The sequence below is a fragment of the Gopherus evgoodei genome, chromosome 3 (genome assembly GCF_007399415.2).
Source record: "Gopherus evgoodei ecotype Sinaloan lineage chromosome 3, rGopEvg1_v1.p, whole genome shotgun sequence".
NCBI classification, from domain to species: domain Eukaryota; kingdom Metazoa; phylum Chordata; order Testudines; family Testudinidae; genus Gopherus; species Gopherus evgoodei.
The window spans coordinates 87,439,967-87,455,555 of record NC_044324.1 but is presented as its reverse complement, the minus strand read 5'-3'; the positions used below and the strand labels follow the sequence as shown (position 1 = coordinate 87,455,555).

General features: G+C 36.5%; 1 protein-coding gene across 4 annotated transcripts in view; it reads right to left on the bottom strand.

Moving 5' to 3' along the window:
• The window catches only part of GRIK2 (glutamate ionotropic receptor kainate type subunit 2), a 598,580-nt gene that overhangs the window by 375,579 nt on the left and 207,412 nt on the right, over positions 1-15,589 (bottom strand). For all 4 annotated transcript variants that reach the window (XM_030556012.1, XM_030556013.1, XM_030556010.1 and 1 more), the window contains 3 exons: positions 10,078-10,259; positions 4,669-4,722; positions 1,218-1,391 (listed from right to left, as the gene is read on the bottom strand). In XM_030556012.1, coding sequence (XP_030411872.1) covers positions 1,218-1,391; positions 4,669-4,722; positions 10,078-10,259 — 410 coding nt within the window. The remainder of the gene's footprint in view (positions 1-1,217; positions 1,392-4,668; positions 4,723-10,077; positions 10,260-15,589) is intronic.

The following is a 15,589-nucleotide window of genomic DNA, read 5'->3' as shown; positions in this document are numbered from 1 at the left end:
TTAACTTTAATGGCACCTTTAAATATTACATATTTTTAAAACATCTCTAAAACTCACTATTGTTAATTTTTAGAGCACCATAGGTATGTGTGGCTCTGGACAAGAACATAATATATGGATAATATTTTTATAAACATAAGGAAAATCACATAGGCCCCACTGAAGTTAATGGCAAGACTCCCAAAGACTTCAAAGAGGGCCAAGATATCATCATCATATTTCTTTTTCACAAACTAAATGATGTTATCCTCCATGCCAGATCAATTAATACCTACTATTAAACCACACATGACTCTATTCTAAAACATTACTATGCATATGCAAATATAAAAGGCCATTTTGAACAAGGAATCAAACTTCCTCCTTAACAGTCCCCATTGGGCAATCCCACATGCTATATATTCTGTGGGTTCTACATAAATATGAGTGTGTAACTCCTCAGTATGCATCGGGTTCTGCTCATACATTTGAAAACATGGGTGTTCATTTCAGCCTCACTTTGCTCATCTGTAAGATAGGTATAATCACCACCACACAAGGACAGTGTGAAGAATAAATAATGTTTATAAAACACATTGAGATCATTGGAGGAAGGGCGCTCCCTGTGCAAAGTATTAACGTATCCTAGGAATGCTATTATTGGATTTATCCAATGATTTCCAATAATCAGAAATCTATAGGGCAAGAGATTTCTAAAATAGGCCAAAAAACTCTCTTATTTAGTGATACGTTAACTTGACTTGAGAAAACAAACTATTTTTTTTTATTATAAAGGTGATGTTTTGGTGTTAAATTACATAATCACATTTTAAAGAAATACACTGTAACCAGACAAATATTTCTCTGTGCTATGACCAAATGGTTCTGGAATTAGCATAATCTAGAATATCTCCACTTTTAAATGAAAGTAAGTAAAGATCATAGTTCAAAAGATACAAACAGAAGCAACAACAACAGTCACTGTTTAGAAATTAGTTTGCAAGTAAATATATATATATGGTATTTTGTTTTAGGTAAAATTAGTATGACTGTCCAGTACTAAGTCACATTTTTAGTCTATCAATTGTGAATGCAACTATTGACTAATCTATAGGCAATAATTCAAATGAAATTTGGTCTCATGACTTTAGAACAACTGAGTGACTGGACTGCAGGTTGCAATTCTAACGGTTTTGTAATTAGACAGGCATGCACAAACTATAAATTGATATTCATACCGTCATAAATCCATCCAGCAAACCTGAATCAGGTTTAGGGGGTGCTTGCAATCGTTCCATGGACCACTTTTCAATGATGGAGGCCACCTGGCTGTTCTCTGTGTTTAAGATTCTGAATCCAGTCATGTTAACGCCACTATACCGGTAAGGTTCCACATCAAGAGCAAAAAGGTCCTGAAAGACATGTTTGTCACATAAGTGCTTTATATATGTCATTTCTTAATTCAGGCATTTAACCACCTCCATGGAGATAAGCACTGTAATGTGCCATGATCAACAGTATTGTACATGCTACAAAGTGCTGTATATTCCATGTACAGGCTTGGTTGTGGTCTATTTCCTCCATCTTATACACACGTAACTCCAACTGATGCTGATGCTATTGGGAGTTCCCTGTATGTACAGAGGAAAGAACATATCCCACAATCACAAACAAAGCACATAATTTTTTCCTAAAGCCCAGCGGCTGAAATGTCTAGTTACAAATACTCCATAAAACTTAATCAAACTTGAATATTATTTGCTAATTTAATAATCCTTTTTTCTGTAGTTCAGATACTGAATTTAAATGACAAAGTAAAATAAAATGACAGATTCTCTGCACTCTCCTCAGATTATTTCTCTCTGCTAAGCATTATCCACTCTTCCAGTTTTTATCTTGCTCTATCTTCTGTAACATTGTTTTACCTTAACGAGCTACAGAACATCTTGTAGAGAATTAGTCTCCATTGTCTCAAAAACAGAATAAATGTTAAACGCTCATTATTAAATTAAGACATTTGCAGTTGGATGTTGAGGCTTAAATATGAAGTTCATGAAAAATAGAACTTTTATGACTCAGTAAGCAGAGCTTCAACCAGCAGAAAGTGCTTCAGTACTATGTAGCAGGCTGCACCAAGACTGTACTTTTTTCCGATTTCCTTAGTAATGTGTTTAGTGAAGGTGATACAGACCCTTATTTAGCAGTCCTGCACCACATTATGTTTTGACAAACACTGCATCTTCCATACATTTCAACCTACAGTGTTTGTACTTCATCTCCTTTTTTTTAAATTGCCCATTTAATATACTCTAGTTTTCTGTGAAATTGTAATGTTAGGGCTGATATTTATCAGAATACATTTATCTACCCATTGAAGAGACAGGAGAGCAATAACTGGGAAAGCAGTATATGAATTAGTCATTGTTAACATTAGAACTCATACCTAATCTCAAAGAGAGTTATCTTTCCAGATTCCAATTAGGGCTAATGGTATTATTTTTCATATACAATGTATAGGATATGTACGGTGCTTAATTTGTGCCAAGGCTTACCTGGGCTGAGCCCCAGCATCTCTAGGCTTGGCAGTTCCTAGCCCCAGCACCTCTGGGCTTGCTGCATCAGTTATGAATATAAAAAATTGCTTGAGGTTCAGCACTTAATTGCTTGAGGCCCGGCACTTTGCTCATCACAAATTAAGTGCTGGATATGTAGGAATTCAGAATGTGCCTGCAGTTTGACATCTATTTACAAATCTCCATACTTGTGTCCTTATTCTAAAGACGTAGATTTTAGAATAATAGCTAAATGTAATGAGAACTATGTTGCAGTAATTCTGTACTCTTACAGGATTTCTTTCCTTTCAAATTTCAGATGCTTTCGAACATCTGCACACAAAAAAACCAACATTATAACTAATTATTTAATCCAAACACATTCATGTTTATAGAAAGTATAATAAATATACACAACAGCTCAGTGTATTAATGAGCTAGTGCATTAGGCCCCTGAATCAATCACTGGAGAATACAGTTCTGCTTTAAATGCTGTGATTGGAAAATTTATTTGACAGGACTTTCACTGTGTCAGGTAAGAAGCAATTAATAAATCAAAGCAGCTGAAACTCTGTTGCAAGTTACAGAGCTCCACTGCAACATCAAAATCCATCATCTGCTGGCGTATGGCAAATTATCTTTTGCTGTCACTGATTCAAGCTGGTCCTTCACTAAAGAAACTAGTGTTCCAAGAAGCAAATGGAAATATTTAATTACAGCAAAATCCCAATTTTAAAATTTAGTAAAAGTCCATTCTAAAATATAAAGCAAAGAACTAAATACAATGAGATAAAAAGCTCAAGTTGCTCAAACCAGAAATTCTCACCAATGAACCAAATGAAAATACAATATACAAAATTAAAACTGAGATGTCTGGAATCATTTGGTCAGTCTGAGATCTCTGACAAGGTTAATTATAAACTGTGTGCAGCTCCAGCATCTCTGAGTTCCACAAAGGCCCTAAGCATTCTATCATTAACTTTTCCAAAGAAAAGTTATGGTTATGTAAGATCTCTGCTGTTACTAACCTAATGAGGTTCATCTTTAAGAGCTGTTTCATTAAAGGCCAGTATTCAGGCTGTTCCAGTGCTGCTCCTTTCCATGTTTTGCAATCTTTATACCGTGATTCAGTGATGACTGTTCATTGAGTTCACGTAAAGGTTTCATTTCAGCAAGGTACTTGAGCACGTGCCTCATTTTAAACACATTACGTAGACCCACTGAAGTGGGAACACCTACATGCTTAAAATGACACACACAATCAAGAACCTTGCTGAACTGAGGACTAAATGTGCCCATTTGATCCATAATAGTAGTAAGATAAAAGAATGTATATAATTTGATTTTTCCTAATGTTTTCCCATTTCTCAGGATGGAATTTAAAATACTTCTAAATTCTTCCCTGATAGCCTTCTCATATATAGCTCAGAAGTAACGCAAGAACACATTGCTTGAGAGTAGAGCTGAGTGAATTGTGAAAAAGATTGTCACATGAATATTTGTTTACATTTGAAAGCATATTTAGATTCAGTGCTTCCAGTTCTTGAGTTTAGCACAGAATTTTCAGCATGAATGCGCCAATATTCATCAAAGTTGATTTTTGTGTTGCATATTTAATTCCAGAACTCTCCATTCCTGCCGAGTTGGTATTTACATAAAGGAAAAGAAACAATGCCACACAGGAAATTTTAAATTGTGGGTTGCAATTATTCATAATGAAATATTTAGGACTCATCTGTGGATCAAGAATTGTTTGCTGAAGGAATTAATAACTAACTTGGAATAATGAATATCTCTGAGAATTTTACAACTTGTTCATGGAAAAAACAGTAAGGATAAAAAGGACAGGACTCATAGAATAATTATTAATTGTGGATTGATTATCCTCTCAGCTCTACTCAAAAATTAACATCTCTAATCCTACAATAGTTTTCTCAGGTCTATCAGTGTACAGTGGTGAACATTTATTAATATATCCTCATGAGTTTTCATTGGACATAACAAAACTTAATCGATTAAACATCCCACACTCATACACCATTCCTGAGAGATCTCTTTCACTTGTCAAGTAATGCAATTAAGATGGCTAAGGCCTTTGGTCGATGTCGTTAGCATGTTTTTTTTATAAGCTACTTACCAATGTGGTAAAGATATAATGATAGTATTCTGTCATCATTCCCATAGCTAAAGCCTAAAAAAATAAACAAAATTTTAATATTTCTGAGGTCACATAACATTTTTAATTGCACCTTTACAGCATATTAAAAAGCAAAAGTGGAACACTATTGGGAACAGACTATAAGGTAGGAATTATACTAGAAGTAGGTCAAGCAAATCATTTCTTAATAGTTAGAACAGATTACTGACTATTAAAGGAATTTATGAACCAGATCTTCTGATAGAAAGATTATTACTATAATGTTTAGAGCTGTAATTGTGAAAGAGGTTTATAGTTTTACATATTAATGGGAGCATTAACTTGCCATACAAAATCTGAACTAAGAATATTTTACTTCATTCTATTTATAATGTCTCCACTAAATAATAACCTCATGAGAAACACAATTCTACTTTGATTAACAATATTACTAAATTAAAAACTAGTATTAGCAAAATAAGTAGGACATTGATTGATACACAGACAGACAGATCAACAGATCCAACTTTGGGCACTTTTATCATATTTCTTTAGCATTAATGGAGCACATTAAATATCGATACCATTATTCAAAAAGTACAGAAAACTAACAAGTATGTCTTCCTGCCTTCCTAAAAGCACATCACCTAATAATTTCAGCTCAGCTGTGTATTTTCAATTTCTTATATATTTTTGCTGGCAAAATAAGGGAAAGAATTCTTAAATACAGTTTTAAAGCAGTGGGTTGGGGCTCTGTCCTCATTCTAATACATTAGTCTTCTACCCTGAAGGGCAGTTCCAATCCAAAAGGCACTCTGTGGAACAGCCTCCTTTGCATATTAAGATTTATAGCCAATCATTTTAGTAACTTAAACTTTTAGTTACTTTTTTAGCACTGAAAAGATAACATAGCTATGGGATAAGAATTTGGATTCTGTTTCTTTTTGAATCAACAGCATTCTTTTGTCAATTACATCAGTTCAAACCCACTGATGGCAAGAGGACTACACAAGAGTCACTGTGAACACAATTTGGAAACAAATTAAATTTGCAGATATATAAGTGAGATCCTAGTTTGTCCTCCAGAAGCTTTGCTGCTTGTGATGCTGCATGAGAAGGCAAGACACAACAAGACTGTAGTTATGGGAGTGGGGGAGTTAGGAGTCTACAAGTTTGAACGGGGATTCAGTGTCCTGGGAAATTGTGACATATCAGGTGTTATTTCCTGAATTTTAGAAGATTTTAGACAAGAAATTTAGGCCAAAAAAATAAACTAAATACACAAAAGGTTGTCTACCTGCAATTTATTTAGAATTCTAGTATAATTCACCAGTAGAAAGTTATATTGTGTTAAAATACCAAAAGTCCTGGGCTCCAAAAATACACATATCATTCTCATCAACACACTCACACAAACATTGAAACTAAAACAGCACTGATTTATATGTTTTGGTAATGCTTCATTTTTTTTAACATAAAGCCAGGATGCCTTCTTTCCCGTATGTAATGTAAAGCCATTAGACTGCCCTGCCCACAATCAGGTCTTGCAAAGTTATCAAATTCCTCACAGAAAAGTGTCCTACACATCGTGTTTTATATTTTGCTATGTTCTCTCTCTCTCTCTCTTTTTTTTTATCTTCTTTCTTCACTCCACTACCTTCTGTCTCTGGCACCCATGTCTTCCAGGTACAGAGGGCATGGGGGAACTCTCTCTCTTCCCAGTTTTCTATCTTCCTCACTTTTCCTCCTATGAGTGCACTTCTTTCTCCCCTCATCTCCCACAAGCCCTCGATCAGAGTTTTCTTTCCTCACTGCCCCCATGCTACACTATTTCTGCTGGCTCTCTTTTTTATTCTCCATTCTGTTCACTCCATCTCCACGTTGTCTCCTTGCTCCAACTCCTTTCTCTGTATTCCAACTTCTTTCACAAAGTTTCCTTCATCTTTTTCATTCTTTTTCACAATGTTGGGGCTTCCTTATGCCTCTTTGTATTTATTTCTCTTCTCCACAGTCCTTTCATTTTGTTTCCTATCCATCCTCTTTCCCACTTCCACTCTCAATTCTTTCTTTGTCCAAATCCATCCACAGTTCTCTTTTTGGCCTTAGTATAAACTCCCTACCTCCTCAGACTTTTGAATCCATTATATAGTCCAAACAATTAACCTCCCTTTCAAGCTTTCCTTCTAAGGGAAAAATGAACCTATGTTCACAAGGTGCTAGAACTAGGAGCACAAGGGGTGCTGCAGCACCCCCTAGCTTGAAGTGGTTTCCATTATATACATGGTTTACTGTTTGGTTCAATGGCTGTCTGCACCCCCACTATACAAATTGTTCCAGCACCCCTGCCACATCCAGTTTATATGCAGGTTCTAATGTCTCTGCCCCACAAAGACTTAAGCTTAGGACAAATCTCCTTCCTCCCCAATGCAAGGAAATGTCGTTGTGTGTTGGGAGGGAAGAAGGTGCTCCCTGCCCAAGTGCAGGCAGAGTCAATAGAAATCCTATTTTATTCCCTGTTGCAGGGTGCCTGAGGTGCCCATTTCCCAGCAGTGAAGCAGCCAGAACTACTCTCTCTTCTATCCCCCTGCATCAGCCAATGGGGCCACTTCTGAGCTGCTGCTGCGAAGAACTTCCTGCTCACAGAGAGGATGTGGCTTCTGAGGGCTCTGGGAGCTACAAGGGAGATAATAAGAAGAGATGGTCTTCCTTACCACCTTCTTGCCTGCCATTGGCCTGAAAACCCACCTTGAATGTCACAGTGGAAAATGATATTGATTGTCTGGCATTTCAGCAAGAGCATCTTTTAAAAAACATATACGTGTGTATGTGTGTTTACATGTAACCAGAATGTATTTGGCAAGGAGTCACCGAGAGACAATAAATATGCAAACCCACAATACCATTTTTATAGAGTCAATTTTCAGAGCAGAGCCTCACTCTTGGCAAAATACTAAGGTCAGCTGTTTAAAGGATCAGTCGTGCATGAAGTTAATGGCTTAAGCTGACTTTCTGCTTAATTGTCAAAAGAGAGGGAAATGGAAAACTCTAAAAAGTAGCAAACTTTTAAATGTAAAACCTGAATTCTTATGAAAGAATTCCTACTGCATATTCTGAGCAGAGTCACACTCTCAGTAGCTTGCTTACACTATTTAAATTTTGTTAAAATAGTTTGGAATGGGAAGCTTATGTCTGATAAATCCTCTCCTCTAATATGTTAGTGAGAAGACAGGGGATCGAATGAAGATACACCTCATAAAATGCACAGGCCAGGTTTTTTTTTGTTCATTTTCTTTTTTGTTTTGATTCATTTTTTTCCCTATTCCCCTCTAGCACACACATATTTTTGCTGATACAGGATACTGTGAAAAGTCCAGTTTGCTTTTCCTGTGGGAATTATCAGGTGCACATCAATAATGCAACTTGATGGATTTATTGTTAAAGTTATTGGCTTTCAACTAGCATTAATATATATTTTCTACTTAAATCTTTATGGTCTGTGAATAATTAAACATGATTTTAGCTAGACCGCCAATAAGAGAATGGCTTGCACATAGAAGAAAATAAGGGCAAAATTGTTTCTTTCAGTAGCAGAACAAAGTGCCACATTACTGAGAATCATAAAAGGCATTTGAATGAAGTCAGGATAAAGAAAGATCTGCACGTGCCTGGGTTTTTCTAGCATATAGTATCAATTCATTAACATGCGATACCACATTTCCCTAAAATATGAGATACGGTAGTTATAATTAGCTGAATACAAAAACCTACCTTAGATGAATTTTTACTTTATCTCTAGACAAATGCATGTATTTTTATTAGAGGAGGGTGGGAAATAGTTTTCATATCCCACAAGAGTTTTCAAGGTTTCAATTTTTTTTCCATTCCCAAATTGTGATAAAACTCAAAAATTGAAAATTTTCATGAACCAATAATCCAAAAATAATTGTGGGAAACCTTTCATATGGATAATTTCAAAATGTTTCATTTCTATTCTGACTTTTTATTTTATTTTTAGTGTGTGTGCGTGCGTGTGTGTATCAATTATAATTTTGAAAAGTCATTTTGAACCAAAACTCAAAACCCGTCATTTTAAAAGTGTCAAGATCGAACATTTCAACAAATTAAAAACTATTTTTCCAATTTTTTTCAGATAAGAATATATTTCTAAACTGACCCTTTACCACAAACAGTTTCGGGTTTGACAAATCGGCATTTTTCAACACACAAATATTATGTAGGAAAATTCCTAACCAGTTCTATTTTTTATTAATGTAAATGGGGTAAAAATAAATGGGCATTAAAGTTGCTATTGAAAACTGTGAATTAATAGTGTAGGATTTTTCTTTTTGTTTCAGCTGTTTTTTTACAATTCCAGTTTTTTTACTTCAAGCTTATTAATATGATCAAATTATAAGCATTACCTCATTTTCTTGCTAAGTGATGAAATCTCACCACTGGGTACAGCTAAGGAGTGCCTGTGTGCATTGGGAATCCTCATTCACCAAAACTATAGAGCAGCAATGGAGCTACTCAGGGACCACTACTGCACCCTCAGTGCTACCATACACCCTGAATGTGCTACATCACCTTAGACAGAGAAGGAGGATAACTAGTATCCACTTCTCTGGCCTTCTCCCTAAAGAAGTTGGAGAATTCCTAAAGAAGTGGATTACAACTGTGTAGCGCACAGCTGGTGCAGAAAGTTTGGGCAAGCTCTTGTGAATTCTGCCATATGCTCCTTGCCTTCCTGCCTGCACACAATGGAAATGCAGCAGTTTGACTATGTTCAGTGTCCTCTGCACTCATGGCAGAAGGGCAGAGAGAATTTGGCCCCTAAGAAAATACCCAAGGGGACTGACAGTATGAGTAATTTTCTCAGGGGAATATATTAGTGTGCTCAACTGGTAAGGAAAAGAGAGATTTAATTTACAAACATACATACTCAAGTAGTTTGTCAAATCAATGCAAGGTTGAGTTTTTTATTATTGAAACACACTATTGGAATCCTATTCATTTGATTATGGAATATACTAAAATTAGAAGTCTAAATCAAAATTGTTCATTGTGCAGAATAACACTATACAAACATTTTAAATTTGCTTTCTGTTCAGAGTGCCAGTCTATGAGTGTAAAACCAACAGGACATTCATCATTACAAGATAATATAAAAGATTTTTCCAGGTAACATTTGCCTCCAGGGACTTGTAAATAAAGCTCTTGCTCCATCCCAACCAAATAAAAGAAAAGTGCCTATAATCTCAGATAACATTAGCTCAGGAGGACTTGGTTGATTTTCCAGTAGAAAGAGCTTAGTAAAATTGACACACAATTTTAAAATCAGTTGAGACTAGGTGTTCCTATTATTTATTAGGAAATATACTAGGCCATCTGAAGTGATGCAATGATTACCTGTTTTAAAATGCCTGCTGCCATTTCATGACTGCAGTCAAAGATCACATGGAACTCCTTGCCTCTTTTCATCTCCTTTAGTAAAGGCTTAGCATCCTTTGTGTCAGCTGGTAACTGACGGATTTTTAGTCTCAAATTGTACCGGGATGGAGCCTTAATGAGCTCTTGTAATCGAATGAGGCCTTAAAGAAAATATGAAAGAGACAGGAAAGGAAAATTATTGAAACTCAAATAAAATGAACCTGGCAAGAGAAAATAGCTTATTACAAAATATTTGCAAATTCTTGATTTTTCCCCCTTCTTATGCGTACACTACAGTGTGTATAAAATTGTGCTTAAAGAAATGTCTGGGCTCCCATTTCTTTCTTGTCACAATTCTTTTTTCTTCATTAATATTAATAGACAGTAAGCAGCCTGAGTTAGGATTACCTTCAGCAATGCAGACAAATCTTCCTTTTGCTTTTTCTTAAAACTATGATATTCCTCTCTAAAGAATATATATAATTATTCTAATTCAATTAAAGCAATATCCCAGACTAATAGTTTGTAATCAGACTACTCATTCTCATGACTAATCTATCAGGTTTATATACACAGTTGTAGTTCATTACAGCAGCATGGAACATTTTCACATAAACCACACCAGGCTACTAACAGAGTTAATTTCTCTTTCTTAATTGTACAATTAACAAGTAGCTTCAAAAGCACAGCAAAAAGGGGGTAGAATAAACAATAGGCTTCATTCCTCTTTAACATACTACAAAACATTTTGAATTACTTATTTCCCTCCCTCCCCCCCGCCCAAGGGGTTACATACATGGAATTTTCTCAAAAATCTTTTAGTTGAAATCAATGTGACAGTGCAGAGTTGGTTTACAGATCATTGGTCTGTGACCAATACTAAACCTCATGTTGTTTAACTCTATTGAAAATGACAGCGTAAAAGCAGCTCTTCCCTAAAGTAACAGTTCATTTCAGTGTTTGCAAGAAAGATGTATTCTTATGGGTAAACTTTCTCCTGGCATGTGGAGAATTGGGTGTGCATAACTCACTGGCAGTAATGGCTGTTATATGCCATCAGTACTGCATATGTGATGCTTGGGACCAATTTTCCACCTACAAAAGTCAATGAAAGTTCTGTCTTTGACTTCAGCTGGAGCAGGATCAGGCCCTAAAAGATACCTCCAATACCTGAAATTACCTACTTCCTTTCAAGATAGAGATATTAATGAGGAAGGTTTATTATTATTCATGAAATGATGTTAGCTGTCATGCATTATAATCATGTGTAGCTTAACATAGAACAAAAAACTGAAAATTCACCTTAAAATTCTATGTAGATATTATGCAATAGTAGATGCTATCTTACATTCATTTGACCTGTGGAAAACAAAATGTTGCCCCTCACCTATAGTTAGTGTGTTTTGATTGAATACTTCATGTAGCTAAGTGTTAAAGAACAGTGTCAGAGGCAAAATACCATGTACTTTATTCCTCTGAATCTCTAAAACACAATTATTTTATCTGAAAAACTGAAAAACAATTTAACTTAGCATGAAATTGTATTATATTTTGAGTAAACCACTGGACAAAATTAAAGCTTTAACATAGGGCTTAAAACATACCTCTTTTCATCATACTTAATTCTTTTTTGCACTTTTTAAGTATATGTAAATAATACCCAGATCTCTGGTTCTTTGATCTGCATGTAAATATCACCTTCTCCATGCAGGAAATAGAATCAGTTACCTCTGTGGCACCATTTTCTCTTTTTCAGACACAGTAGGGGCAGAACCACACTGGGGATGTTTCAGGCCATGGCCCAGGAGTAAGGCCACATCATTCTCCTGACACCACTGCACAGATTACATGGAATAGGAAATACTGCCTAGTACTTCTGCTACCTCCTCCATTATTCCTTTCTGTGTTGGGACAAACCCTTACAAGGGGTTCAGAAGGACAACTGCTGCAGGTGCAGAGGCCTTGGAAGGGTGAGATAAGCTCCCAAGACCCCAAACCCAGCACAAGGACTCTGCAAAACTGTCCCTTGCTCCCTCCTTTAACAACATATCCTTAGTAAGCAACTTAAAAAAACCCAACAATTTGAAACCTTTTTCCTGCTAACGTAACTCTAAGTCATCTCTGATTTTAAAAATTCACCTTGCCAAGACCAAAATATGATTTAATTGGTTGTTCTACTTTGCAAAGGAAAATAAACAAACTAAATTATTAAACACTGAAAGTGTTATTTTTCTGTGCTCTGTAACTACTTTTATTAATTTAAAAAAAAATTTTTTAACAAACTATCGCATTCCACATCCTTGGGTACATATTTACACATTCAAATCAGCATTGCTATATAAATTACATTGCATTGGTTTAGAAAATAGCCTGAGGCATGCTGGATGGCTCAGGAAACACCATGAGACGTAGAACCTTTTACATTTAGGTTTCTGGCTTGAATACGATCCAAAACAGTAGTTATGTGAATGCCTTAATATATGACCACTCATCAGTTGCCTCTGTGCAATGTATTAGTGATCCCTGCCAGCTTCCAAGTGGACAGACTTCCAGCTCACAGAAACACCATTACATTCATTAGCACTCTTTCTGCAGAGATGTCATGTGCTGAATAGATGTGGAGACTGAACCACTTTCTCACCACTACTCATATTCCCTGCAGGTTAAAACACAGGGTAAGGATAGATGTGCTATACCTGATTTGTAGGTAAACAGCAGGTGTCAGACCACAGGGTTGTAAAACCAGCACTTTTTACAATTAAAATTAAACACTTGGCTAAATACTTATTTTCCTGACATGCTGTAATGACACCCAGAGCAAATTAATTCAATTATTTCTTTGTCACTTCAGTAACACAACCACATACTTAAGGGCCTTGAATAACAGAATAAGTTAGTTTAAAAATATTTATTTTTTATTTAAATTTATAAATATCTCCAATGCAGTAAGCAGGGTTTTTTTTTCTCTCCTTTGGATCCACTTTTGCTTGCCAATACACACTTTCAGTACCCAATCAGGAAAACCAGACTGGACCTGCTACAGCATCCAAGGTATCATCTAGTTGTGGTAATAGATAAGAATCCTTTAATGTGACTTTATTTAGTTTTGCATAAGCTACACAAAATCTGGTGCTGCCATCTTTTTTCTTAACCAGAATGATGGTTGAAACCCAAGAACTGCTTGAAGCTTCAGTTACGCCTTCCTCAATTATGTTTTCCTCAATGACCTGTAAGGCCTCTCCTCTTTTTGCTACTGGAAACCAGTGAGGTGGCTATTTGAATAGGCTGGCATCCCCCAGTATCAACCTTGTGCTGGACCAATGCATACAACGTATGTCTTTGTTATACTGGGAGAACCTAACCAAACAGTCTAACCTTACCTAACCAAAAAATCTCTTAGGGTATGTCTCTGGGCCCCTGCACTTTGCTGCCCAGCTCCATTCCTGGCCAGTTCTATCTAAAAGTATTCCAACTTTGGGGTCCCAGAGTCCAGGCTCCAGCCTGAGCCCAAACATCTACACTGCATTTTTATAGTGCCATAGCCTGAGTCAGTTGATTCAGGGCAGTTGTTTTATTGCAGTGTAAACATACCCTTAGATAGAATTGGTTGGGAATTATTTGAGAAAGCATTTTTTTTTATTATTCTAAATGAAATATTCTGGTTTTTCAATTTGAAATGACTTTTCATATGGAAATTCAGAGTTCTGACAGCTCAACAACCACCATCAGCTGGTAATACCAGATACGCAGAATAAAGAGATTCTGAGATCATGTCATTATTTTAAAGCTGCTGACCATTTGGGGGTTGTAAGAATCTTAGTCGAGCTAAGAGAAAATATCTATTGAGTAAAATGCAGATTGGATGTAGAAAACTGGTGTAGGAAATATGAGCCTTTCATTGCAAAGAAGGGTCCCCTTTCTACAGGGACAGGTCCTGTGCAGCAGTATCTCAAGGGTGTACCAGTGGAGCACATTTGTGTTCATATACTTGGGTTTCTGCCTGAGATAGAGTCTGACAATAAATAATTGGTGGTAGCTATAGACTAGTTTACAAAATGGCCTGAAATATACTCAATAAGGCACCAAGAGGCTATGACAGTAGCAGAGGTTCTAGTGAATTAATTCTTCACCAGATTTGTGATCCTGGGTGTTACACACAGGTCAAGGGAGAAACTTTGAATCCAAAGTGTTTCAGGAAGTTTGTGAGATTCTATGGATCCATGAAACTGACACCACATCTGTGCACCTGCAATCAGATGGGATAGTGCTAAGATTCAACAGGCCTTTAGGGGTTCAGCTGGCTACACTGGTATCACATTCCTTTTGATAGTTTATAGTAGAGCTGTCAAAGAAAGCAAAAGTGTAACCCAGTACTCCTAACATTTAGGCATAAGCTAAGAATCCCAGCAACAATTATGTATAGTATTCCTGAAGGGGAACAAAGATTTGAATCATTTGGACTATGCAGAAACCCTCTAATCCAAAACTGAAAAAGCACATACCTTCCCTAGAGAAAATCTGAGGATAGCCTCTGGCAAAATTAAGCATATAAGACACAGGTCATATGGGGAAACTTTTAAAAGAAGGGAACTGGTCTGCTTCCACAATACTAGGAGAAAGAAGAGTAGAGAAGCTAGATAAAACCTAGGGAAGGACACTATACAGTACCAACCCAACTAGATGAAATGGTGTACTCGATATAGTTGGGAGTCATCCATAAGGACCATCTGCAGAGATATCCAGGGACAAGATTTTAGCATAATTGCCCAATAACTGATAACATGGCTTTGGCAACTGAGGCTGGAATGGTTCTGACAGATGAGTTCTCCAGCTGGTTTCACTAAAACTATAGACATTCCTTGGGATCCTGAAATTCCAGATGATTGAAAGGAAGTCAGGCAGAGAGAGAGAACAAGTCCAAAGATGTTTTGATGAAAGTGAAATTGCACTGTGTCAGTGGTGTGAAACTGAAAAACACCATGTAACTAGTTACACTTATATCACTTATAATTTAAAAAATATTTATTTTCTTTCAGTTTTGGATGGATTATACAGGAGCTCACCATTTTAGACTCCATCGAGATGATGGGCAGTGTGGATATGCTGGGGTTGGGTGAAACCTTGTTGATGCTGGTGGCTGTGACAGCCACCTTTCATTCAGGACAAAAGTAAAAAAGCATGTAAGTTTACTTTATCAAATAGCTCCAAAAATAGAAGCCACCACTCAAAACAGGGGTGACATGCAGGGCTGAAATAGTTGAGCTATTTGATGTAAAGGAGTTTCCCTAGAGACTCAATGCAAATTCAGGGGAGTGAATATTTGATGGAGCAGTGTGGAGCGAGTGAGAGAAGGAGCAGAAATACCACAGAAGCACACAGCTAAGGCAACAAGGAAGACTGCTAGAGATGTATGTGTGGCATGACCCGGAGAAAAAGCTAAGAGAGGGAGCTTTTTGGTAGAGAGCTAGTTGAAAGAAATTTGGAACTGTAA